Raw genomic sequence first — 26,147 nt, 5'->3', positions numbered from 1 at the left:
GTTGCATATTTTGCGTATGCATGGGGAGGTTCCGTAGGTGGGGGTTGAGGAGTAGGGGGTGATGGAGGAATGGACCAGGGTGTCATCTGTTTAATCTGTTTAGCAAATTTATTGGAGTTCTTTGAGGAAGCTAATTGTGCTGTAGATAAAGGGGAATCGAATTCCAGAAGGCATTTGACAAGGTACCACATCAAAAGTTACCATGGGAAAATAAAAGCTCATGGTGTAGGGGATAATATAGGTATGGATAGAAGTTTGGCTAGCTAGCAGGAAATAGTAGGCATAAATGGGTCACTTTCTGATTAGCAGGATGTAGCGAGTGGTGTGCCACAGGGATCAGTGCTGGGACCTCAACTTTTTACAATTGATATAAATGACTTGGATGAAGAGACAGAAGGTATAATTGCTAAACTTGCTGATGACACAAGGATAGGCAGGAAAGTAAGTTGTGAAGAGGACATGAGGCTACAAAGTGGTTATAGTTAGGTTAAGTGAGTGGGCAAAGATCTGGCAAATTAAGTATAATGTGGAAAAGTATGAAATTGTCCATTTTGGCAGGAGGAATAAAAAAGAAGCATATTATCTAAATGGTGAGAGATTGCAGAGCCCTGAGATGCAGAGGGATCTGGGTGTCCTAGTGCATGAATCACAAAAGGTTAGTGTGCAGGTACAGCAGGTAATTAGGAAAGTTAATAGAATGTGATCATTTATTGTGAGGGGGGAATTGAATATAAAAGTAGGGAGGTTATGCTCCAGTTGTACAGGGCACTGGTGAGACCACATCTGGAGTATTGTGTACAGTACTGGTCCCCTTATTTAAGGAAGGATGTAAATGCATTGGAAGCAGTTCAGAGAAGATTTACAAGACTAAGACTTGGAATGGGCAGGATGTCTTATGAGGAAAGGTTGGGCAGGTTAGGTTTGAATTCGCTGGAGTTTAGAAGAGTAAGAGGTGACTTGATTGAAACCTTTAAGATCCGGAGGGGGCTTGACAGGGGTGGATGTGGAGAGGATGTTTCCTCTTGTGGGAGAATCTAGAACTAGGGGCCATTGTTTAAAAATAAGGGGTTCGCCCATTTAAGACTGAGATAAGGAGAAATGAGGGTGGTGAGTCTTTGAATATTTTTAAGGCAGAGCGAGATAGATTCTTGATTAACAAGGGGGTGAAAGGTTACTGGGGATAGACGGGAATGTGGGGTTGAGATTGAAATCAGATCAGTCATGACCTTTTGAATGGTGGAGCAGGCTCGAGGGACCTACTCCTAATTCGTATGTTGATTGAGGGATAATTATTTTGGCAGTTTACACTGGGAGATCTACAGAGATAGGGAGGGTTGTAGGGGCTTGAAGAGGTTACAGAGATAGGGAGAGTTGGGGCTGGAGGAGGTTACAGAGATAGGGAGGGTTGTAGGGGCTGGAGGAGGTTACAGAGATAGGGAGGGTTGTAGGAGCTGGAGGAGGTTACAGAGATAGGGAGCGTTGTAGGGGCTGGAGGAGGTTACAGAGATAGGGAGCGTTGTAGGGGCTGGAGGAGGTTACAGAGATAGGGAGGGTTGTAGAGGCTGGAGGAGGCTACAGAGATAGGGAAGGTTATAGGGGCTGGAGGAGGTTACAGAGATAGGGAGGGTTGTAGGGGCTGGAGGAGGTTACAGAGATAGGGAGGGTTGTAGAGGCTGGAGGAGGTTACAGAGATAGGGAGGGTTGTAGGGGCTGGAGGAGGTTACAGAGATGGGGAGGGTTGTAGGGGCTGGAGGAGGTTACAGAGATAGGGAGGGTTGTAGGTGCTGGAGGAGGTTACAGAGATAGGGAGGGTTGTAGGGGCTGGAGGAGGTTACAGAGATGGGGAGGGTTGTAGGGGTTGGAGGAGGTTACAGAGATGGGGAGGGTTGTAGGGGCTGGAGGAGGTTACAGAGATAGGGTTGTAGGGGCTGGAGGAGGTTACAGAGATAGGGAGGGTTGTAGAGGCTGGAGGAGGTTACAGAGATAGGGAGGGTTGTAGGGGCTGGAAGAGGTTAGAGGGAGGGGTGAATATAATTATGACCATTAAACAGTATGCAGCATCTCATTGACCCGGTTATATGCTTAATCTACCCAGCAAGGAATTAAAACTGGGACCCATCCCCCTCTCTGCCGAGTTAGCTGATCATGGGTCTTACAGGCCTGGGAAGGTGAGGGGAAAGAATCTACCAGTGTGTGCTCCTCACTAACTAATCCCAGAGGGATTAGTGAACTCTCTTGCCTTCCCCACACTCACTGTGTGCCATCTGCCGACCGATTTCCCTACTGCCAGGCTCACCTGCATTGGTATACCCCCCCCACAGCTCCATCACCTGACTTACTACGTGGCCCAACAAACTGAGTCTCCTGCTGTGTAAACCAAGGCCTGTCTACCCTATCGTGTGGACTTAAAAGTATCCAGCAGCTCCCTTGGTGTCCCTCAACCAACATTGATTTAAAGAAAGTTCATCTGATGATTATTGCGTTACTATTTGCGGCAGCTTGCTGTGCGCACCGTTTCCTATGTTACAACAGTGAACCTGCTTTATAAAGCACTTCTTTGGCTTTAAAACACTTTGGGGGATGTCCCGAGGTTGTGGAAAATGTAGTGATGTAAGCCCTAACGCATTTCTATAGATGCGCTCTTTCTCTGTCTGACTGAATGTGGAAGCTGGTGCGAGGCCAGCATTGCGACATAGACTGTGATAGGGCTCATCTGCAAACATGTGTGGAAGCTGCGTTGGGAAATAGCTTGGCGCATGTCTCATTGGTGAGTCACGAGCCCATGATGGAGCATCTTTTCTGCTCCTGCAGTATCTGTCCCCCCCTTCGCACTGCTGTGTGGTTCTCGATGGGTGGCTTGGTGGGAAAACACACTCTCCTGAGTGGGGATGCTCATGGGGTTGGGTTCCCAACCCACTCCAGCAATTTGAGCCCTGTAATCCAAACTGGCACCCCCACCCCCCTCCCAGTTGGCAGGACTGAGGGAGTGCTGCGCTGTCACTGTTCATCAGCAAATATCTTTCATTACTGCGGCCAACAAATCCCAGCGTTCTGATTTGAGATTTATCTGCGAGCGAGGCAACAGCTCCTTGGTGGTTCTTTCCAAATCTCTCAAACCCACAGACCACAAACACAACAAACGAACAAGACAGAAGTGTATGTATAAATAAGAGGCAGAGTCGCATGTGTTTTCACTGCTGGATTGCCAGGGCGCGGCTCACTATTTAACTCCCCCTTTAAACACCTTCCAGATTAGCTAGAGATCCACAGTGAAGCTCCCTCCATGTTTCTATTCCTTTCTCCCCCATGTTTTCCCCTTAAGTACATCTATGCTGTTTGCCTCAACCACTTCCTGTGGGATTGAGTTCCACACTCTCAGCACTCTGTGTAAAGAAGTTCCTCCTGAATCCCCTGTTCCATTTATTAGTGATTATCGTATATTGGTGGCCTCTAGAGTGAAGCACTGGTGTTGACAGGCCCGACACTGCTGTTGGTCCCAGCTAGGAGCACTTTGAAACGTTGAATTGGTTTCGTGTGGCGTTGCTGTCGGGGTGTTGGGATGTTTCCTGTTTCCAGCACCCAGTGAAAAGCTCCCACTAAACGTCTCAGTCCCCACCACTGGCCATCTCCTCCTGTGTCTGTTTTCCCTTAGGGCCCCTCCAAGCTACTTCTGGCTGGCACACAACAAGGAGCTTATCTCTGTGAACATCGTCATCTGTTTTACACCAAAGAAAGAATAGATCCAAGTATTTTTTGAAGTGATGAAAAACTAGGAAGAGTGGAAGTCCAGCGAGATTTAGGGTTCTGTGTACACAGAGGTACAAAAAGCTCAAAAAGGCTCGAGGAATATTAGCCTTTATAACTAGGGAGTTTGAAAATAGACGGGAGGAAGTTTTATTCCAGCTATACAAATCCCTGGTTGGACCACATCTGAAACACTGTACAGTTCTGGGCACCATACCTCAGAATATATTGACCTTGGAGGGAGCGCAATGCAGATTCACCAGAGTGTTACCAGCACTCCAAGGGTTAGACTGAGGAGAGGTGTCATTAACTAGGCTTGTATTCTCCAGAATAGAGGACATTCAAGGATGACTTGATTGAGGTTTTTAAGATTTTGAAAGGAATTCAAAAGGGTAGATAGAGAGAAATGATTTCTGCTTGTGGGGGGGCTTCTAGGACAAGGGGGCTGAACCTTCAAATCAGAGCCAGGCCATTCAGGAGACAAGTTAGACATAAGAACATAAGAAATAGGAGCAGCAGGAGTAGACCATTCAGCCCATCGAACCTGCTCCACCATTCAGTAACATCATGACTGATCTTGGGCCTCAACTCCCACTTTCCGGCATGCTCCCCACATCCTGAGAGACCAAAGATCTGACTATCCTGGCCTTAAATCCATTCAGTGACGAAGCATCCACGACCCTCTGGGGTGGAGAATTCCAAGGATTCACAACCCTCCAAGTGAAGAAATTTCACCTCCTCTCCGCCCGAAATGGCCGACCCCCTTATCCTGAGACTGTGCTCCTTTCTTCTAGATTCCCCCAGCCAGGGGGAAACAACCTCTCCGTCTCTAACCTGTCGAGCTCCTTCAGAATGCTGAATGTTTCAACGAGACAACCTCTCATTTTTCTAAACTCCAGAGAACACAGACCCAATTTCCTCAGCCTCTCCTCACAGGAGAGCCCTCTCGCCCCAGTGAGCGGCCGAGTGAACCTTCACTGTACTGTCTCCAATGCAAGCATATCCTTCCTTAAATGTGAAGAACAAAATTGTGCGCGATATTCCCGGTGTGGTCTCACCAAAACCCTGTACAATTGGAGCAAGGCGACTTTATTCTTGTACTCCAGTCCCCTCGCAATAAAGGCCAACTTGCCACTTGCTTTCCTAATTGCTTGCTGTACCTGCACACTAACTTTGTGTTCCTCCTGTGAGTACACCTAAGTCCCTCTGAACATCAACATTTACAAGTTTCACAACTCTTTTAAAAATATATCCTGCTTTTCCTTTCTTACGAACAAGGTGAATAACTTCGCACTTTCCCACCTTGTTACGCACTCACTTAAGCTGCCTAAGTCTCTTTGCAGCCTTAGTGCCCTCCCCACAGCTTACCTTTCCACCTAGTTTTATCATCAGCAAACTTAGATTCATTACTCAGCCTCTTCATCCAAGTCATTAATATAGATTGTATATAGCTGCGGCCCTAGCACTGCTCCTTGCAGCACTCCACTTTTCACAGCCTGCCAACTTGTAAATGCCCCATTTATCCCCACTGTCTGCTCCCTGTCCACTAACTAATCCTCTATCCACACTCGTATATCACCCCCAACTCCATGAGACCTTATGTTGTGTATTAACCTTGTGTGTGGCACCTTATTGAATGCCTTTTGGATATCTAAGCATAGTCCACTGGTTGAAATCCTACCTAGCACAAAGGAAGTTGGTTGTGCTTGTTGGAGGTCAATCATCTTAATTCCAGGACATCACTTCAGGAGTCCCTCAGGGTAGTGTCCTCAGCTGCTTCATCAATGACCTTCCTTCCATCATAAGGTCAGAAGTGGGGATGATCGCTGATGATTGCACAATGTTCAGCACCATTCGTAACTCCTCAAATACTGAAGCAGCCCACGTCCAAATGCAGCAAGACCTGGACAATATCCAGGCTCGGGGCTCACAAGTGGCAAGTAACATTCGCGCCACACAAGTGTCAGGCAATGACCATCTCCAACAAGAGAGAATCCAACCATCACCCCTTGACATTCAATGGCATTACCATCACTGAATCTCCCACTATCAACACCCTGGGGGTTACCATTAACCAGAAACTGAACTGGACCAGCTGTATAAATACCATGGTTACAAGAACAGGTCAGAAGCTGGGAATCCTGCGGAGAGTAACTCACCTCCTATTCCCCAAAGCCTGTCCACTATCTACAAGGCACAAGTCAGGAGTGTGATGGAATACTCTCCACTTGCCTGGATGAGTTGCAGCTCCCACAACACTCAAGAAGCTCGACACCGTCCAGGACAAAGCAGCCCCGCTTGATCGGCACCACATCCACAAACATTCACTCCCTCCACCACCGACGCACAGTAGCAGCAGTGTGTGTGCACCATCTACAAGATGCACTGCAGCAACTCGCCAAGGCTCCTTCGACAGCACCTTCCAAACCCACCACCGCTACCATCTAGAAGGACAAGGGCAGCAGACACATGGGGAACGCCCACCACCTGGAAGTTCCCCTCCGAGCCACTCACCATCCCGACTTGGAAATATATCGGCCGTTCCTTCACTGTCGCTGGGTCAAAATCCTGGAACTCCCTCCCTAACAGCGCCATGGGTGTACCTACACCACACGGGGACTGCAGCGGCTCAAGAAGGCAGCTCACCACCCACCTTCTCAAGGGGCAGTTGAGGATGGTTAATAAATGCTGGCCCAGCCAGTGACACCCACATCCCAACAATGAATAAAAAAATAAGGTACATGACCCATCGAGCCTGCACTGGCACTTACAAGAATCCAGATGGTCCCACTCCCCCTGTCCTTCCCCCATAATCATGCAATTATTTCTCTGTCATTAACACAACTGTCTTTGAAGGAATACTGTTGAGTCTTGTTTCCATCACCCTGTCAGGCACCGCACTTCAAATCCTAAGCACTCGTCGCGTTTCAAAAAACAAGTTTTTCCCCCACATTACCTCTGGTTCTTTGCCCAGTCATGTTAAATTTGTGTCCACGTTGTGAACCTTTAGCCACGGGAATCAGTTTCTTTTTATTTACTCTATCGGAACCTTGCATGATTTTGAACAGCTCGATCAAATCTCCTTTTAGCCTCTTATGTTCGGAGGAGAACATCCCCAGCTTTTCCGGTCTATGCGTGTATCTGTAATAACTCCGTCCCTGGAACCATTCTAGAAAAATAAAAGCAAAGCGCTGCTTCAGATCTGAAATAAAAACAGAAAGTGCTGTAAAAACTCAGCTGGCCTGGCTGGATCTGTGGCGAGAGAAATGAGAGTTAACGATTTGAGCCCAACATGACCTCTCTTCGGAACTAAAGAGGGGTAGGGATGTGATGGGGGGTGGGGTGGGGTGGGGTGGGGGTGAAGGGGTAGGTGGAGCCTGTCATGGAACAGGCAAAAAAGGAGTGCTAATGACTGTATTAGACAGTGCATTGGTTCAGAGTAGGTGTGAATAGCAGAATAAAGGTCAGCATCGTCTGAAAGCAAAAACGAGAACAAGATGCAGACTGGCTTTTGGCAGGGTGGCTGCGGGGGGGAGGGACATTCAAAGTGGAGGACGGAGTTCATGGTCTGAAATTGTTGAACTCAACGTGGAGCCCAGAAGGTAGTAAAGTGCTTAATCGGATGATGAGGTGCTGTTCCTCCAGCTTAGTTGGGCTTCACTGGAACATTGACAGAAATGTGAGAGCGAGAGGGTGAATTGCAATGGCAAGCGAGCGGAAGGTCCGGGTCACGCCTGCAGAATGAGCGAAGGTGTTACACAAAGCGGTCACCCAGTCTGCGTTTGGCCTCTCCAATGTAGAAAAGCATTGCGAGCAGCGAATACAGTGGACCCCATTGGCGAAGTACAAATAAAGCGCAGTTTCAACTGGAAGGAGTGTTTGGGGCCTTAGACAGTGAGGAGGTAAAGGGGCAGGTGTTCCACCTCCTGTGATTGCATGGGAAGATGCTGTGAGAAAGGAGTGAGATGTTGGAGGTGATGAATGAGTAGACCGGGGTGTCCCAGAGGGAACAAACCTTTCTGAATGCTGAGAGGGGAGGGGAAGATGTGTTTGGTGTTGGCATCATGCTGGAGTTGGCGGAAATGGTGGAGGATGATCCTTTGAATATGAAGGCTGGTGGGGTGGGAAGTGAGGACAAGGGGAACCCTATCGTGGTGCTGGGAAGGAGAGGTCAGGTGAGGGAAGAAGTGCAGGTAATGGGTCAAAGAGATTGAGAGATTTCTAGATGTTAAAGATATCAAGGGATATGGGGATAGTGCAGGAAAATGGCACTGAGGTAAGAGATCTGCAATAGCAGAGCAGGCTCCTATTTTCTATGTTCCTGTGTATAAACCTAACGCTGGGGTGTACCTCTACCAGCTGGACTGCAGTGATTCAGGAAGGCAGCTCACCATCACCTTGGGGACAGACAGCAAATGCTGGCCTTACCAGCCACACTCCTTTCTCAGGAAAGAATAAAAGAGGGACCCAATGAATTCTGCTCTACTTTCCTCAGGCAAGTGCTGACACTTGGAGCTGCTTAGCTTTCTGCAGCAGCATTGACATTGTTACCCAGCATCTGGCCTGTGACCCACACAAATTTAACCTCGGGATTCAGCTGTGCCTCCCTCCAACCCCTCAGCCTATTTCTCTGTCCCTGCCACTGTGGAATGTTAGCTAGGCGCGTCCTGCCCAACGAGAAAAATATAAAAGCAGAAGCCAGTCAGACTCCAATCAACAGTAAAGTGGCAGAAGGCAAGATTGACAGTGCCATCAGGCAACACTTAACTCAGCAGTAGAATCATAGACAGATTCTGCACTGAAGGAGGCCATTTGGTCCATCATGCCTATGTCAGCTCTTTGGTAGAACTATCTGGTTAATCGCCCCTCTCCTACTCTGTCCCCCACAGCGCTGCAAAACTTTCCCCTTCAAATTTTTATCCAATTCCCCGGTTTGAGCATTTCTGTTGAATCTGCTTCCACTGCCCTTTCAGGCAGCGCGCCCCAGATCACAACAGCTCACTGCGTCTAAATCATTTCTCCTCATGTACCCCACCCTCTGGTTCTTTTACTGATTCTCTTTGATCTGTGTCCTTCTGGTTACCGACCCTCCCGCCATTGGAAACCGTTTCTCCCTGTTTACACCACCAAACATGGACACAATATCTGAACACCAGAGGTGCGGTTAGAGTGACTGCCCCTTGGCATCAAGACGGCATCTGACTTGCCATCCAGTTACTTTTGAAATGCAGGCGTTCAAGGAAGATAAAGTGCAGCCCTGGTTTGCACAGCAAGATCCCTCCACAACAAATGAGTTGAGTCAATCTGATTTTGATGACGGTTGAGAGAGGAATGTTGGCGCAGGGCAACGTGTCCCTTGCAGTAGTGTCTGCGGGATCTTTTACATGCATGGTTCAAATGATACCACCCTGACAGTGCAGCACCCCCTCAGTGCTGACCCTGTGACAGGAGCGCCACACTGTCAGAGGGTCAGTACTGAGGGAGCGCTGCGCTTTCGGAGGGTCAGTACTGAGGGAGAACCGCACTGTCAGAGGGTCAGTACTGAGGGAGCACCGCACTGTCGGAGGGTCAGTACTGAGGGAGTGCCGTACTGTCGGAGGGTCAGTACTGAGGGAGTGCCGCACTGTCGGAGGGTCAGTACTGAGGGAGTGCCGCACTGTCAGAGGGTCAGTACTGAGGGAGTGCAGCACTGTCGGAGGGTCAGTACTGAGGGAGTGCCGCACTGTCGGAGGGTCAGTACTGGGGGAGCGCCGCACTGTCGGAGGGTCAGTACTGAGGGAGTGCCGCACTGTCGGAGGCGCTGTATTTTGGAGTGAAATGTTGAACTGAGGTCCCATTTGCCTCAGAAGATGGTTATTGGCAGAGTGGGGGTTGGGTAATGTGGTGCTCTTCTGCCTGGTGTCCTGGGCCCGATATTTATCGCTCAGCCAAGGTCCTACAAAGAAGTACACTTTGCGTGAGCTTTCTGACCACAAGCTGACTGCCATATTTGCCTACATGACAGCCCTGATTGCTCTTCAAATTCAAAGCTCCTTCCTGTTTCTGAAGAGCTTTGGGACATACTGTAGTGTTGTAATAATGGGAGCTCCTCCTTGACCGTGTGAAGACGCAAGCCTGTGACAGATGTTATTGTGCTGTGACTCTAATGTCTTTGTCTGTCTCTTTCTCTCACAGGTGCCCATGGCTCAGCCAGGCCTTCTCTCCTGCCATTCCCATCTACAATGTGATTATCTTCCTCTTTGTGCTGGCAAACTTCAGCATGGCCACATTTATGGACCCTGGCATCTTCCCACGAGGTGAGTCTCTGCGCATCGTTCTCCCCGTGCGCGGCATTTACGGGCTCCAGCGGGTGCTGGTTGTCTGACACGCGAGCCAAAGGGTTAAATTCCGAGGGCAGGTGGGCAGAATTGAATCGTAGGCTAAGGAGTGAACTGATCAAGGAGTTTGGGATGATTGAAGGAGTTGATCGTTTCTCCATATTGGGTCGATTCACTCTGGTGAGGAGGCAGTCCAGCACAAGAGTGCAGAAGCTTAAAGCGAGAGCCAGTGCGTTCAGGGGTGATGGCATGAAGCACTTCTTCACACAGTAGTGGAAATCTGGAACTCTCTCCCTACCACGCCAATGAAAAAGTAGCTGCTGAGACCAAGCGTCAGTTGGAAATTTTAAAACTGAGATTGATAGATTTTTATTAGTCAAGGATATTAGGGATTATGGAACCAAGACAATCTGATGGAGTTGAGGTCCAGATCAACCATGATCTAATTAAAGAGCGGATAGGGCTCAAGTGGGGCAGAATGGGGCCTCCTCCTGTTCCTGTGTAACAGGCTCGAGGAGGGGGGGCTGAATGGGGCCTCCTCCTGTTCCTGTGTAACAGGCTCGAGGGGCTGAATGGGGCCTCCTCCTGTTCCTGTGTAACAGGCTCGAGGAGGGGGCTGAATGGGGCCTTCTCCTTTTCCTGTGTAACAGGCTCGAGGAGGGGGCTGAATGGGGCCTCATCCTGTTCCTGTGTAACAGGCTCGAGGAGGGAGCTGAATGGGGCCTCCTCCTGTTCCTGTGTAACAGGCTCGAGGGGCTGAATGGGGCCTCCTCCTGTTCCTGTGTAACAGGCTCGAGGAGGGGGCTGAATGGGGCCTTCTCCTTTTCCTATGTAACAGGCTCGAGGAGGGGGCTGAATGGGGCCTCATCCTGTTCCTGTGTAACAGGCTCGAGGAGGGAGCTGAATGGGGCCTCCTCCTGTTCCTGTGTAACAGGCTCGAGGAGGGGGCTGAATGGGGCCTCCTCCTGTTCCTGTGTAACAGGCTTGAGGAGGGGCTGAATGGGGGCTTCCTCCTGTTCCTGTGTAACAGGCTCGAGGAGGGGGCTGAATGGGGCCTCCTCCTGTTCCTGTGTAACAGGCTTGAGGAGGGTCTGAATGGCCTCCCCCTGTTCCTGTGTAACAGGCTCGAGGGGGCTGAATGGGGCCTCCTCCTGTTCCTGTGTAACAGGCTCGAGGGGGCTGAATGGGGCCTCCTGTTCCTGTGTAACAGGCTCGAGGAGGGGGCTGAATGGGGCCTCCTGTTCCTGTGTAACAGGCTCGAGGAGGGTGCTGTATGGCCGCCTCCTGTTCCTGTGTAACAGGCTCGAGGAGGGGGCTGAATGGGGCCTCCTTCTGTTCCTGTGTAACAGGCTCGAGGAGGGGGTGCTGAATGGGGCCTCCTGTTCCTGTGTAACAGGCTCGAGGAGGGGGCTGTATGGCCGCCTCCTGTTCCTGTGTAACAGGCTCGAGGAGGGGGCTGAATGGGGCCTCCTTCTGTTTCTGTGTAACAGGCTCGAGGAGGGGGCGCTGAATGGGGCCTCCCCCTGTTCCTGTGTAACAGGCTCGAGAAAGGGGGAGACTTCATATTAAATAGAACGGGGAGACTACAGTGCGACCAGCAGTGGAGTGATTTCACAAAGCACAACATGATGCAAGTGCAGGGAAAGCAGTTGATTGGTGAGTAGAATAGGTGCATATTTCTAATCTTTAAAATAAAAATAATGCCTTTAGTTTGTGATTAGGTCTCCATAAGACATAGGAGCAGAAGTAGGCCATTCGGCCCATCGAGTCTGCTCCGCCATTCAGTGAGATCATGGCTGATCTGAATCCTCAACTCCACTTTCCTGCCTTTTCCCCATAACCCTTGATTCCCTTACTGATTAAAAAATTGTCTATCTCAGCCTTGAATATACTTCACGGCCCAGCCTCTACAGCCCTCTGCGGTAGATTGACTGCCCTCTGAGAGAAGAAATTCCTCCTCACCTCTGTTTTAAATGGGCGTCCCCTCACTCTGAGATTATGCCCTCTGGTCCTAGACTCTCCCACAAGGGGGAACAACCTCTCAGTATCTACCCTGTCAAGCCCCCTAAGAATCTTATATGTTTCAATAAGGTTGCCTCTCATTCTTCTAAACTCCAATGAGTACAGGCCCAAACTACTCAACCTCTCCTCATAAGAAAATCCTTCTATACCCAGGATCAACCTAGTGAACGTTCTCTGGACTGTCTCCAATGCCAGTATATCTTTCCTTAGATATGAGAACCAAAACTATTCACAGTATTCTAGGTGTGGTCTAACTAGTGCCTTGTATAGTTTTAGCAAGACTTCCCTACCTTTATACTTCATTCCCTTTGAAATGAAGGCCAACATTCCATTTGCCTTCGCTATTACCTGCTGAACTTGTATGTTAGCTTTTTGGTGATTCATGCACAAGGGCTCCCAAATCCCTCTGCTGCACCTTTTTCTCCATTTAAGTAATATCCAGCTCCTCTATTCTTCCTATCAAAGTGCATAACCTCACATTTTCACCTTATCGAACGCCTTTTGGAAATCCAAATATATTACATCTACTGGTTCCCCTTTATCTACCCTGCTTGTTACCTCCTCAAAGAATTCTAATAAATTTGTCAGGCATGATTTCCCCTTCATGAAGCCATGCTGACCCTGCTTGATTATCTTATGCATTTCTAAATGCTCTGCGATTACATCCTTTATAATAGATTCTAACATTTTCCCAGTGGCAGATGTTAAGCTAACTGGCCTATAGTTACCTGTTTTTGTCTGTCTCCCTTTTTGAATAAGGGTGTTACATTGGCAGTTTTCCAATCCTCTGGGACTTTTCCAGAATCTAAGGATTCTTGGAAGATTACTACCAGTGCATCCGCTATCTCCGCAGCTACTTCCTTTAATATCCTAGGATGCAGCCCATCAGGTCCAGGGGACTTATCGGCCTTTAGCCCCATTAGTTTCCCCAGTGCTTTTTCTCAAGTGATAGTTATTGTATTTATTTCCTCCCCCTCATTTGCCCCTTGATTATTTAGTATTTTCGGAATGCTGTCAGTGTCTTCCACCCTGAAGACTGAAGCAAAGTATTTATTCCACTCAATCTGCCACTTTCTGCCTCCACATTATTATTTCCCCAGCCTCATTCTCCAAGAGGCCGATGTTCACTTTGATCTCTCTCTCTCTTCCTTTTTATATATTCAAAGAAACTCTTACTGTCCGTTTTTATATCACTTGCTAGTTTACCCTCGAAGCTTATTTTCTCCCTCTTTGGTATTTTTTTGGCCATTTTTTTTGTTGGTTTTTAAAATTTCCCCAATCCTCTATCTTACCACTAACCTTTGCCGCATTGTATGTTTTTCCTTTCAATTTGATACTCTCCTTAACTTCCTTGGTTAACCGTGGTTGGTTTATCCCCCCTCCTACAATCCTTCTTCCTCACTAGGGTATATCTTTGTTGTGAGTCATGAACCATTTTCTTAAAACATCTGGTATTGCTCGTCAACCACCTTTTCTGCTAACCTCCTTTCCCAGTCCGCTCCAGCCAACTCTGCCCTCATTCCTTTGTAATTACCCTTACTAAAGTTCAGCACAGTTGGTTCTGACCCAAGCTTCCCTGTAAAAATAGGGAAGTGTTGCTAAAACTATACAAGGCACTAGTTAGACCACACCAAGAATACTGTGAACAGTTTTGGTTCCCTTATCTAAGGAAAGATATACTGGCATTGGGGACAGGCCAGAGAAGGTTCACTAGGTTGATTCCGGGTATGGAGGGAGTTTCTTATGAGGAGAGGTTGAGTTGGTTGGGCCTGTACTCATTGGAGTTTAGAAGAATGAGAGGCGACCTTATTGAAACATATAAGATTCTTAGGGGGCTTGACAAGGTAGATGCTGAGAGGTTGCTTCCCCTTGTGGGAGAGTCTAGGACCAGAGGGCATAATCTCAGAGTAAGGGGGTCACCCATTTAAGACAGAAATGAGGAGGAATTTCTCTGAGGGTAATGAATCTGTGGAATTCTTTACTGCAGAGGGCTGTGTGACAGGCTCGAGGAGGAGTGAACAGGGCCTCCTCCTGTTCCTGTGTAACAGGCTCGAGGAGGGGGGCTGAATGGGGCCTCCTCCTGTCCCTGTGTAACAGGCTCGAGGAGGGGGGGTGCTGAATGGGGGCCTCCTCCTGTCCCTGTGTAACAGGCTCGAGGAGGGGGGCTGAATGGGGCCTCCTCCTGTCCCTGTGTAACAGGCTCGAGGAGGGGGGGTGCTGAATGGGGGCCTCCTCCTGTCCCTGTGTAACAGGCTCGAGGAGGGGGGCTGAATGGGGCCTCCTCCTGTCCCTGTGTAACAGGCTCGAGGAGGGGGCTGAATGGGGCCTCCTCCTGTTCCTGTGTAACAGGCTCGAGGAGGGGGCTGAATGGGGCCTCCTCCTGGTCCTGCGAGTGTGGTATGCTCACCTAAGTGCAAAGGCGTGCGCTACAGTTAAATCAGATGACAGCTGCTTCCAACTAAGTTGTCCGGGATAGCTTACCAGTGTTTTTCTCCTAACAAGGAGCCTTGCCCCTCGGGGAGAGTCTTGGAAATTGGACAGGTCTGATTTGGCAGGACAGTTTGCATAGACGAGGTTTAGTATTGCCTTGAGTCTAGGTGATCCAGGTTGTTGACTTATCAGCTATTGCCCCATTGCCCCTGAACACGAAGCACAGGCATAAAGTCACTGTGGGAGTATTAAATATATTCTGCCTACGCCCTGAAGAGGGAACTTGATCAGCTCTGGTGTCATGTAGAGAAACGCAGCTACTCGTTTAATACACAGCAAGCTCACACAACCAGCCTCCAAGTTAAATCTAACTCTGCAGCATGAAGCATGTGAGAGAGAGAGAGACACGAGCAGAACCGCGGCAACTGGAATGTATGGCGATCATCGGATTGATGTCTCCACCGACAGCCACCATCCCCAAACCCCATCCCTGTAGCTGTTAACAGTGTGAACAAATAACGGGAGACTTTCAGGGCAGCTACCATCAGCTGCTCCTTTTGGACATGTGATGAGAGATGGTTGTTATGTTTTCGTGACTATGTTTGCTGTGCAGAAAGCTGAGGGTGTGCGTGTGTGTGTGTCCAGGTGTAATTAAACAGGGGGGAAGGTTTCTCGAGACAGGTTGTCCCTGAGGTCTAAGACATGAAAGGTGAAAGGGGTTAGGTTTGTGCATTTGTAATGAGAGGTTATGGTGGGTTTGAGTTACCAGTGAATAGGTTGGTTCTGAAATTTGCATTTTGAGAAGTTGGGAAATTGATCCCTCAGCTGTTGAATTTCAAAAGGGAGTTCAGCGATGACGAGGAACGTTTGCGTCCTACAAGGGGTTTCCATGAGTCAACAGGGGAAGGTATTTTAAATTTTATTGTCCCAAAAGTTGAGGCAAAATAGAAAACCCGAAAGATCTTAATGTCCGGAGCAGTTGAGCTTCAGAGAGGCGCTTGAAGACAATGGAGCCCGAGCTGAAAGGAGGAAAAGGTATTTGAGGCAAGGGATGTTTTGAAGTGTTGAGGGTTGCTGCAGGGGAACCTGCTGTGCTTCGTTGTGTGCGAGCTGCTGAGAAGCTGTGAAAGGTTGGAATGGGAAAGCAGCCGCCCAGTGTTAAGCCAGGAGAGTCTTTGCGTCAGGAAACAGTTTGTGTCTGAAGCTCCTTTTGGAGTTCCACGTCAGGGCGGAAGTGTCTGAGAAGCCGTGAGGTGCACCTTTATTAAAGCGACTACAATTCCTCGACTTGGGTAATGTTGACTGGATTTTTTATGGTTAAAAACCTATAAGGGGTTGTTACTAGAAAGATAGTTTAATGGTGCACTTTTGACCAAGCATGTTTTTTGGGAGTTGTTCTGTGAGACTGTTTTAACGGTGTAACTTTTAACCTTGGGCGTTTAAGTACTTTTTATTTGTAATAAATCTTTTAATTTCTAAAGGTGTGACAGGAGTCCTGTGCTTTTGAGGTCAGTAGCTCTTCCCCCACGTTTTCACAATAAAAACGGTTTCTGATCAGCAAGACAGACTTCACTCTGGGGCCTGGCTAGCTCAGCAATACCATCAGCTGCGGTCGTAACAGACAGCACAGAGAATGTCTATCGGCAGACACATGTTTGGCCTGAACCACGCCCTCCGCACACACTCACTCGCTCGCTCGCTCACTCCCACTCATCATGCGACCAAAGCCTTTGAGGTTCTCCCCAGGAGAGAATCCATCTTACTCCCAAACCCCTTGTGTTGTCTCCTGGGGAGAAGCGATGTGGGAGCAGTACAGCTGGACTGGGAGGCCTTTAACCCCCTTTGATGGGGTGAGAGGAAGTAGGGCTGAGAGGAGGCTCGGGTGGCACATAAATGCTGGCGCAGACCAAATGGCCTGGAATATTCCAGAAAATTTGACACCCTGTCGTGTCAGGAGATTATAGGCTTGTTCAAAGAGAGAGAGGTTTCTAGGAGCCTCTTAGATGAGGAGAGAGGGAGATGGTGGAAAAGTAAAGGAAGCAAATAGCAGTGCCACCAATAGGCATCAGGTGGTGGGCTGCCCTGGAGTTGTTTCCCAGACTGATGACTTGTCCATACCCTCACCAAGTACCTTCTGTCCCCCCCCTCTCTCTCTCTCTCTCTCTCTGTCCCTCAGCTGATGAAGATGAAGATAAGGATGATGATTTTCGGGCTCCGCTCTATAAGAACGTGGAAATCAAAGGCATCCAGGTCCGGATGAAGTGGTGCTCAACTTGTCGATTCTACCGCCCGCCCCGGTGCTCACACTGCAGTGTCTGTGACAACTGTGTGGAGGTAAGAGTGGCTCGCCTGTCTAGATTTCACCCTGCCCTCCCTGCCGGCCTTCAGGCCAAGCCCGCAAGAGATGTGGAACAAGCTGACAGGCGTGTGCGTAGCGCCATGCAGAAACGCATTCGTTCTATATGTCTGCTTTCCCACCTCCACCCCCACTGTCCGCAAAACCCCGTGGACATCAATGCCAAACGTGTCGTGCCCCTTTCCCCACCGCCCGCCCCGCCTCAACCCACACGGCCAACTGGGCTCGGCGCAGAGAGGCCTAAAGGTGCTGCCGCCGTGCACAAAGCTGTTCACCTTTCTTCTAAAACAGCTGAGCAAACAGGCGGCCAGATCATCCGATAACCCTGTCAAATGAGGAGAGGCCGGAGTTCAGTGTTTATCTGGGTGGAGGACGAGGGGGAAATATGTGTTAAGCAACGCATCAAACATGTTTACATAGTCGTAGAGCAATCGGCTTCACCCAGCCACGTTTGTGTATTACCCGGTTTAACCCAAAAGTAATTGTTTGGTTTGTTCTCTCAACTGGCTTGTGGGTGCTCTTGATTCTAACTCATTTGCTCTTTCTCCCTCCCTCCCTCCCTCCCTCCCTCCTGTATTCTTCCCAGGAGTTTGACCATCATTGTCCGTGGGTGAACAACTGCATTGGGCGAAGGAACTACCGCTACTTCTTCCTCTTCCTCCTCTCGCTCACCACCCACATCATCGGGGTCTTTGGCTTTGGCCTCCTCTACATGCTGAACCACGTCAACGAGCTGTCCAAGGTGCACACCGCCGTCACGTATCCTTGCTGTGTTTTCCCTGGGGTTGGCAGTGTTTCTGGGAGCTGCCCTGTCCCGAGGTCCCGCTTCTCGCTCCCTTCTCCTCGTTTTCCTCCCCCCCGACCTGCCTCGGAGATGCCGTGACGGGCGGGAGCTGTGACCGAGCAAGAATATGTCAGCACATCTTGTGTGTTCACAGTCCCTCCCCCGCCCGCACCCACTCCCCACCTCTCCCCGCCCGCACCCCCTCCCACATCTGTCCCCACCCGCACCCCCTCCCCCTCCCCCGCCTATCCCTGCCCCCTCCCCCTCCCACATCTCTCCCCACTTCTCCCCGCCCACACCCCCTTCCCCGCCTCTCCCCACGCGCACCCCCCCCTGCCTTTCCCTGCCCCCTCCCTCTCCCACATCTCTTCCTGCCCCCTCCCCCTCCTACATCTCTCCCCGCCTGCGCCCCCTCCCCTGCCTTTCCCCACCCACACCCCCTACCCCGCCTCTCCCTGCCCGCACCCTTTCCCCGTCCCCTCCCCCGCCTCTCCCTGCCCACACCCCCTCCCCGCCTCCTGTCACCCACACCCCCTCCCCGCCCGCACCCCCTCCCCCGCCTCTCCCCGCTCACACCCCTTCCCCCGCCTCTCCCCACCTGCACCACCACCCGCGCTCCCTCCCCCACCTCTCCCCGCCTGCGCCCCCCTCCCCTGTCTCTGCGCCCCTCTCCCCCACCCGTGCCCCCTCCCCCGTCTCTCCCCGCCCCCTCCCCTCCCCCACAGCGGCTGCACCCGTGCGCTTTCCACTTCAGCTTTAGTCCAGTACAATTCCAACTGGGGTAAATACTCAAGAGTATTCGGGGAGCTTAGTGTGATTATTCAAACACTAAGCCCTCAAAGCAGTGCAATCCTTGTATAATGGAATACAGGATGTTACAGAAAGCATTTGAAGTGGGGCTGTAAGAGCCGGAGGCGCATGATGGAAGCGCTGGATTCTGAGTCATCTTTAGCCCCTGCTGGAGTTTCACCTTGTACAAACATGACATTATATTTAAAATTTCATGTTAAAAGTGGAGCACAGTGGCCCCACCTGGCAGCAGGCATGTGCAACTTGCATTTCACAAGAAATCCTTACTCCCCTGTGCCTTCCACACTCCTCTGTGTTCATTTAAAAAAAAAAAAAATCCCCTGTGCCCTGTCCACCATCGGTGGGAGGAGCTGCCCTCCCTCCACTCTACCTGGGACTGGGGGCACCAGAGGGTGAAAAGACAGCGGCTAACCCCCGCTGCCCCCTCAGAGAAGAGGAGGCCATTCAGCCCCTCGATCCTGCCCTGCCGTTCAATGAGACCATGCGACCTAACCCCATATCCCTTAATACCCTCGGATAACAAAAATCCATCGATCTCGGATTTTAAAAATTTACAATCGATCCGGCATCGATTGCCGTTTGCGGGGGAGAGCGTTCCAAACTTCCGCCTCCCTTCGTGTGGAGACGTGTTTCCTAATTTCACTCCGGAAAGGTCCGGCTCGGATTTTCAGACTCTTCCCACCCCCCCCCCGCCCCCCCCACCAAACTCCTCGACTCCCCAACCAGCGGGAACAGTTTCTCTCTCTACATTATTTGCTTCCCTTACTACCTTGAAAAGTAGGAAGGAGAGACTTAGTTTGTGTAGCCTCTCCTCGCGGTTTAATCCAGGTAAACCAAAGTCACACTCCTTCCAAGGGCAATATCTCCTTCCTAAGGGCGCGGGCATCGCTGGCCAGTCTAGCCCATCCCCGATTGCCCTTGTTCAGAGGGCATTTCAGAGTCAACCACATCACTACGGGTCAGGAGTCACATGTAGGCCAGACCAGGTAAGGACGGCTTTAGTGACCCAGACGGGTGGTTTCTTGGTCGTCATTACTTTTAATTCCAGATTTTTTATTGTTCTTCCTTCCGACGGTGCAGCAAATTCCACCATCTGCTGTGGCAGGATTCGAACCAGGGTCCCCAGGGCATTACCCTGGGTCTCTGGATTACTAGCCCAGCGACAGTGCCGCTACGCCACCGCCTCCCCCTATCCTCTCTAGGCGGGGGCGGGGTGGGTGGATTGGACATTCCAGGTCTTCTTTCTTCACACGCCAGACAGAACCCAGCGTGTGTGAATGTTGATAACCTCTCTCCCACCTCCCCAGTGTGATCCTTGACTGGACAGGTTGACCGGTAGGATGTACAGAAACTCCGGTGGGGGGTGGAGAGGTTTTTGAACAGTGTTTCTGTGCACGTGTCGCTCTCTGTCTCTCTCTATCTTTCCTTTGACTCCAACAACATAGTATGGCGGTCATGTGTGTGGCGGGTTTGTTCTTCATCCCTGTGGCTGGTCTGACTGGGTTCCACATCGTGCTGGTCGCGAGGGGACGGACAACAAACGAGCAGGTAGAGTATCCATGCCAGTATACTTCCTGCCTTTTCACAGCCTCCCTGTCACCTCGCCCCCATGGGAGAGATTCTAGCTGGTGAAGGAGGGAAAGCCTAATCCAGGACGCACGCTGGGGAGGGTGTGGGGGATAGGATGTTAACCGGGAGCAGCTGATTTTCCCACGTCGTTCTTTGCTTCTCGGGATCTGGGATGGGATGTAGGCTCAGGGCAGGAGAGACTCCTTGTCCTGCCCACAACAGTTCACTTCTTGGCTTTCCGGAGACTTGAGCCCTAAACCGACACGCTCAGTTCAGCGCCGAGGGGTATGCTGCACTGTGGGAAGGACAGAAGCTCAGAGTCACCGGGGGAGCTCGTAAAGTCCAGGGCCTTTCAGATTCTAATGAGCATTCATGATAAAAGATATTGAATTGGGCATTTGTCACAAAATTTTTGTTCACCCAAGGGTGCTTAAGGATGCAGGGTTAAAATGGAGGAATGGAGTCAAGCTGCAGATCAACCAGGATTGAATCAAATGGCAGAATGGGCTCAAGTGGGCTGAATGGGGCCTCCCCCTGTTCCTGTATAACAGGCTCGAGGAGGGGGCTGAATGGGGCCTCCTCCTGTTCCTGTGTAACAGGCTCGAGGAGGGGGCTGAATAGGGGCCTCCTCCTGTTCCTGTATAACAGGCTCGAGGAGGGGGCTGAATGGGGCCTCCTCCTGTTCCTGTGTAACAGGCTCGAGGAGGGGGCTGAATGGGGCCTCCTCCTGTTCCTGTGTAACAGGCTCGAGGAGGGGGCTGAATAGCGGCCTCCTCCTGTTCCTGTGTAACAGGCTCGAGGAGGGGGCTGAATGGGGCCTCCTCCTGTTCCTGTGTAACAGGCTCGAGGAGGGGGTTCTGAATGGGGCCTCCTCCTGTTCCTGTGTAACAGGCTCGAAGGGGCTGAATGGGCCTCCTCCTGTTCCTGTGTAACAGGCTCGAAGGGGCTGAATGGGGCCTCCTCCTGTTCCTGTGTAACAGGCTCGAAGGGGCTGAATGGGCCTCCTCCTGTTCAAATGGCGAATGACTACCAGAGGGACAACTGGCTCAGCATTATCAGCAGTGGAAAACTGGGAGAAATGTGTCACGTTGGGTGGTCAGAACAGAGAATGTTTGAGTGAGGTTGAGTCTAGACCATCAACACAGACATGATGGGCTGACTGGCTATGCGCGCTCTCTCTCTCTCTCTCTCTCTCTCTCTCTCTTTCAGGGTGCTGTGGAAACCACAGGAGCCGGTGGTGGGGGGGGTGCCAAAGGCACAATGGATGGGAGAGTTTTGGGAATGTTTCGGGAAGAGGGCGGCAAGGGGCTTGGGAAAGGGATCGGTCCAACATTACAGGAACACGGTGATGGAAGGCCAAGCATTGATGGGGTAGTGCATGGAGACAAAGTGGACAAGAGTCGAGGGGGTTACAACCATCCCAACGGCCCAGGTCACATTGTGCTGATCATCTGTCTGTGTGTTCCCACAACTAAATGCTCCTCCCTTGTTGCAGGTTACAGGAAAATTCCGGGGTGGGGTGAATCCCTTCACACAGGGCTGTTGGATGAACATCTCTTATGTACTCTGCAGTTCACAAGCACCCAGGTAAGAGGCTACTACAGCACCCCATCATCCCACTGCTCATACCACCCAGCTCTCCATTAAATTGCTGCACTTTCTATTCTGCCAGCACAGATGAATGACTTGCATTTTTACAGTGCTGTTCACTATCTCTGGACATCCCAACGCACTTTACACATACTGAAGTTTAGTTGAATGTAATGTAGAAGAAGCTACAGCTGATTTGAGCCCTGCTGATGTCCGCAGGGCAGCATGACAATCCCACTGACTTCCACAGCTTTCCGCCACTAACATGTGCGATTTGACATTGTGTCCCTGCCAGGTATATCAGTCGAGAGAAGAGAGAGTTCCATACTCCTGTCCAGACTCCCTTCCTTCGACCCTTGGTTTCTGACACAGAGGTCACCATGAAGCTAATGGACAATGGGATTCAGACAAACCTCAAGAGGACAAGGGTGAGAGGACACGGCCAGCTGCAGCTAATATAAGGAGGTGCTGGTGTCTGAGAGTGTCGGACAGAGCGTGACACTGGGAGTGTGAGGGTGTCGGACAGAGCGTGACACTGGGAGTGTGAGGGTGTCAGACAGAGTGTGACACTGGGAGTGTGAGGGTGTCGGACAGAGCGTGACACTGGGAGTGTGAGGGTGTCGGACAGAGCGTGACACTGGGAGTGTGAGGGTGGCGGACAGAGTGTGACACTGGGAGTGTGAGGGTGTAGGACAGAGTGTGCCACTGGGAGTGTGAGGGTGTCGGACTGGGAGTGTGAGGGTGTCGGACAGAGTGTGACACTGGGAGTGTGAGGGTGTCGGACAGAGTGTGACACTGGGAGTGTGAGGGTGTAGGACACACTGTGACACTGGGAGTGTGAGGGTGTAGGACAGAGAGTGACACTGGGAGTGTGAGGGTGTCGGACAGAGTGTGACACTGGGAGTGTGAGGGTGTAGGACAGAGTGTGACACTGGGAGTGTGGGGGTGTCGGACACTGGGAGTGTGAGGGTGTCGGACAGAGTGTGACACTGGGAGTGTGAGGGTGTAGGACAGAGTGTGACACTGGGAGTGTGGGGGTGTCGGACACTGGGAGTGTGAGGGTGTCGGCCAGAGTGTGACACTGGGAGTGTGAGGGTGTAGGACACACTGTGACACTGGGAGTGTGAGGGTGTCGGACAGAGAGTGACACTGGGAGTGTGAGGGTGTCGGACAGAGTGTGACACTGGGAGTGTGAGGGTGTAGGACACACTGTGACACTGGGAGTGTGAGGGTGTCGGACAGAGAGTGACACTGGGAGTGTGAGGGTGTCGGACAGTGTGTGACTCTGGGAGTGTGATGGTTTCGGAAGAGTGTGACACTGGGAGTGTGAGGGTGTCGGACAGAGCGTGACACTGGGAGTGTGATGGTTTCGGACAGAGTGTGACACTGGGAGTGTGAGGGTGTCGGACAGAGAGTGGCACTGGGAGTGTGAGGGTGTCGGACAGAGTGTGACACTGGGAGTGTGAGGGTGTAGGACACACTGTGACACTGGGAGTGTGAGGGTGTCGGACAGAGAGTGACACTGGGAGTGTGAGGGTGTCGGACAGTGTGTGACTCTGGGAGTGTGATGGTTTCGGACAGAGTGTGACACTGGGAGTGTGAGGGTGTCGGACAGTGTGTGACACTGGGAGTGTGAGGGTGTCGGACAGTGTGTGACTCTGGGAGTGTGAGGGTGTCGGACAGTGTGTGACTCTGGGAGTGTGAGGGTTTCGGACAGAGTGTGACACTGGGAGTGTGAGGGTGTCGGACAGAGAGTGGCACTGGGAGTGTGAGGGTGTCGGAAGGAACGTGACACTGAGGCGAGGGGTGGGCCGGTGAGGGGCGGGGCTGGGGCCCGCGGGTGAGGTGGGGACGGGTGCCGGAGTGGCTGGGATGGTGCGGGCGGGTGTTGGAGGGTCAGGGATAGAGTGAGGGATGTCTGAGTGATGGCCACTCTCCCGATATTGTCCCTGCTGCCTGGTGTGTGTTGTGTGGAGTGTCGATGTTTCACATCTCCAGCTTGTGTGGAATAACTGTCAATCTTTGCTGTCTCTTACAGTCCAAAGGAAGCCTGGAGATTATGGAGAGCCAGTCAGCAGACGCTGAGCCGCCTCCTCCACCTAAACCAGATTTGCACCGTTACTCAGGCCTCAGGGCTCACTTGTCACTAGCAACGAACGAGGGTGAGTGAACACTCTCCCAATACACTCAGCGGGGTGGGGGGTGCATCTGCTGCTGTTTTCAAAGGGACGACCAGGTGGGGCAGAACCCATGGGCCCTTGCTCATGTTTGGAAGGGCCAATGCCTGTGATCCCCACATATTGTACAGGGTCGAAGTAAACAATCTGGAAGACGTGTGCGGAGGAGAAGGATTGAACAGCCAGTTGCTGGCAGCTGTTGCTCCCTGAGCCGGGAGCTAAACAGACAGACATACGCAGCAGCTTTATCTGGCACCCACTCTCACTTCTCACTGTCCAGTCTCACCCTCCTCGGTGTTGGGCTGTAATCGATGGTGCTCAAGGACAGTTTGATTTGCTGTTCTGGGTGAGTCAGGCAGTGAGGGGGAGGGGGCACAGGTCCAGATGGATGCCGGGAGTTGCGGGTGGGGTGGTGGTGGGTGGACAGTGATACCCGACCAGGGCATTGGTCCAGCACCGCGCCTGGCACCGGAGTTTCCACCACACACACGCGTAAGCTGCTGCCGCCGCTGCTCATAGAGCCAGGCAGACAGGCTCTTTCCCTTGCGAAGCTTTTAATCTCTCCCCATCCTTTCTTCCCCCCGCCACCCTACCCCGACACAGAGGGCAACTTGCTGAACAGAATGGACAACCCACCAACGCCCACCATGTACAAGTACCGACCGGCCTACGGCAGCCCGGGCCGCAACCACGCTGCTCTCACGCACTCCGCCAGTGAGAAGGTACGTTTTCTCCTCCCCCTCCTCCTCACGTCGCTTTGAACGGCAGCGGGTCTGCAGCTCAGAAACAGGCACTTCAGCCCCACACAAGCCGCCTCCTCCCCTTCACTCCTCACCCCATCAACCTACCCCTCTGTCCCCTTCTCCCTCCTGTGTTTACCCAGCCTCCCCTTAAAACACATCAACACTATTCACCTCAACCGTTCCCCATGCGGGCACGTTCCACGTTTTCACCACTCTGGGTAAACAAGTTTCTTTTCAGCTCCCTTGTGGGTTTCCCAGAGCACAGGGGGAGCCTATTCGGCCCATCGTGCCTCTGCCGACTCTTAGATATCCAAACCTTTCTCTCTTTATTTTCCCCCTCTGCTCTTTCCCCATTGTCCTAAAACTGTTTTTCCCTTCGACTATTTATTTGTGACCATCTTACATTTATGGCTCCCAGCCCCCACAAGTTCTCCCCCCACAATTGGGAACATCTTCTCTAGGTCTGCCTGATCAAACCCTCTCATAATCCTAATCTGCCAGGTCAGCCCTCAGCCTTCTCTGGCCTGGGTAAAAGAGCCCCAGTTTGTATCGCCTTTTCCTGGTAGTTATGACCTCTCATCATCCTTTCAAACCCTTTTTTTTTTAAACCCTTCTCCATGGCCCAGCTGCTCCGTTCTGGTGTTCCACATGGGTACTTCATATCGCCCAAACAGCAGACCCGTCTGTTAAACACCTCAGGACGTTAAAAGGTGCTGTACAAATGCAATTTGTTGTTGTATTCGTTTCTCTCTCTCTTTCGTGTATGTGCACCGACACACCCCTCCCCGCCGCCATAAATGTGTACTCTTGACTAATACAGATCAAGTATTTATCTAATGCTCTTCTAAATATTCCTATTGAATCAGCTTCCACTACCCTTTCAGGCATTGTGTTCCAGATCATCAGAACTCGCTGTGTAAGAGGTTTTTCCCTCATGTCACCCCTGGTTCTTTTGCCAATCATCTTTAAACCTGTCGTCTCTGGCCCCTGACCCTCCTGCCACATGAACCAGTTTCTCCTTTATTTATTCTAGCAGAGCCCCTCACGATTTTGAACACCTCTTATTAGATTTCCCCTTAACTTCCTCCGCTCCGAGGAGAACAATCCCAGCTTCGCCGGTCTTTCCACATGAACCGAAGCCCCTCAGCCCTGGTTCCATTCTGGTAAGTTTTCAGAATTAGAGCTTGACGTGGGTGGTAGGAAAATGAATGGAGAGAATAGAGAAACACCTAGAAACAAAAAACGTACCATAAAGAGTAGTCAGGAGACAAGCAACAGAACAGATTGTTAGCTAGCTTCAGGACTGAAAGCAGAGTGCGTGAAGCAAGGGTAGTTATTCAGAAGGTGAGAAGTGTTCCAGGAGGATCAGTGCTGGGACAATTTACATTAACGATTTGGACTTTGGAGTCAAAAAGGCAATTTCTAAATTTGCGCGTGGCACCAAGTTACAGGGTCCACACCTAAAGAAGAGAGAGATTTGTACTGGAGGCCGTTCCGAGCGGGTTCACTGGGCTGATTCCTGGGATGAAGGGGGTTTGCCTTATGAGGAGAGGCTGAGCAGGTTGGGCCTGTACCAGTTGGAGCTTAGAAGAATGAGGGGTGATC

At 51.2% G+C, this 26,147-nt stretch overlaps 1 protein-coding gene across 1 annotated transcript in view; it reads left to right on the top strand.

Annotated features, from left to right (window-relative positions):
• Window positions 1-26,147, top strand: part of LOC144674815 (palmitoyltransferase ZDHHC5-like) — a 78,563-nt gene that overhangs the window by 40,708 nt on the left and 11,708 nt on the right. Inside the window, exons 2-9 of the mRNA XM_078536014.1 lie at window positions 9,919-10,040; window positions 16,690-16,847; window positions 17,456-17,628; window positions 19,909-20,011; window positions 21,528-21,619; window positions 21,918-22,050; window positions 23,661-23,784; window positions 24,403-24,521. Of these exons, the coding sequence (XP_078392140.1) occupies window positions 9,919-10,040; window positions 16,690-16,847; window positions 17,456-17,628; window positions 19,909-20,011; window positions 21,528-21,619; window positions 21,918-22,050; window positions 23,661-23,784; window positions 24,403-24,521 (1,024 nt within the window). The remainder of the gene's footprint in view (window positions 1-9,918; window positions 10,041-16,689; window positions 16,848-17,455; window positions 17,629-19,908; window positions 20,012-21,527; window positions 21,620-21,917; window positions 22,051-23,660; window positions 23,785-24,402; window positions 24,522-26,147) is intronic.

This window comes from Cetorhinus maximus, unplaced genomic scaffold (genome assembly GCF_964194155.1).
Source record: "Cetorhinus maximus unplaced genomic scaffold, sCetMax3.hap1.1 HAP1_SCAFFOLD_825, whole genome shotgun sequence".
Classification (NCBI taxonomy): domain Eukaryota; kingdom Metazoa; phylum Chordata; class Chondrichthyes; order Lamniformes; family Cetorhinidae; genus Cetorhinus; species Cetorhinus maximus.
This window is presented reverse-complemented; position numbering and strand designations above follow the sequence as displayed.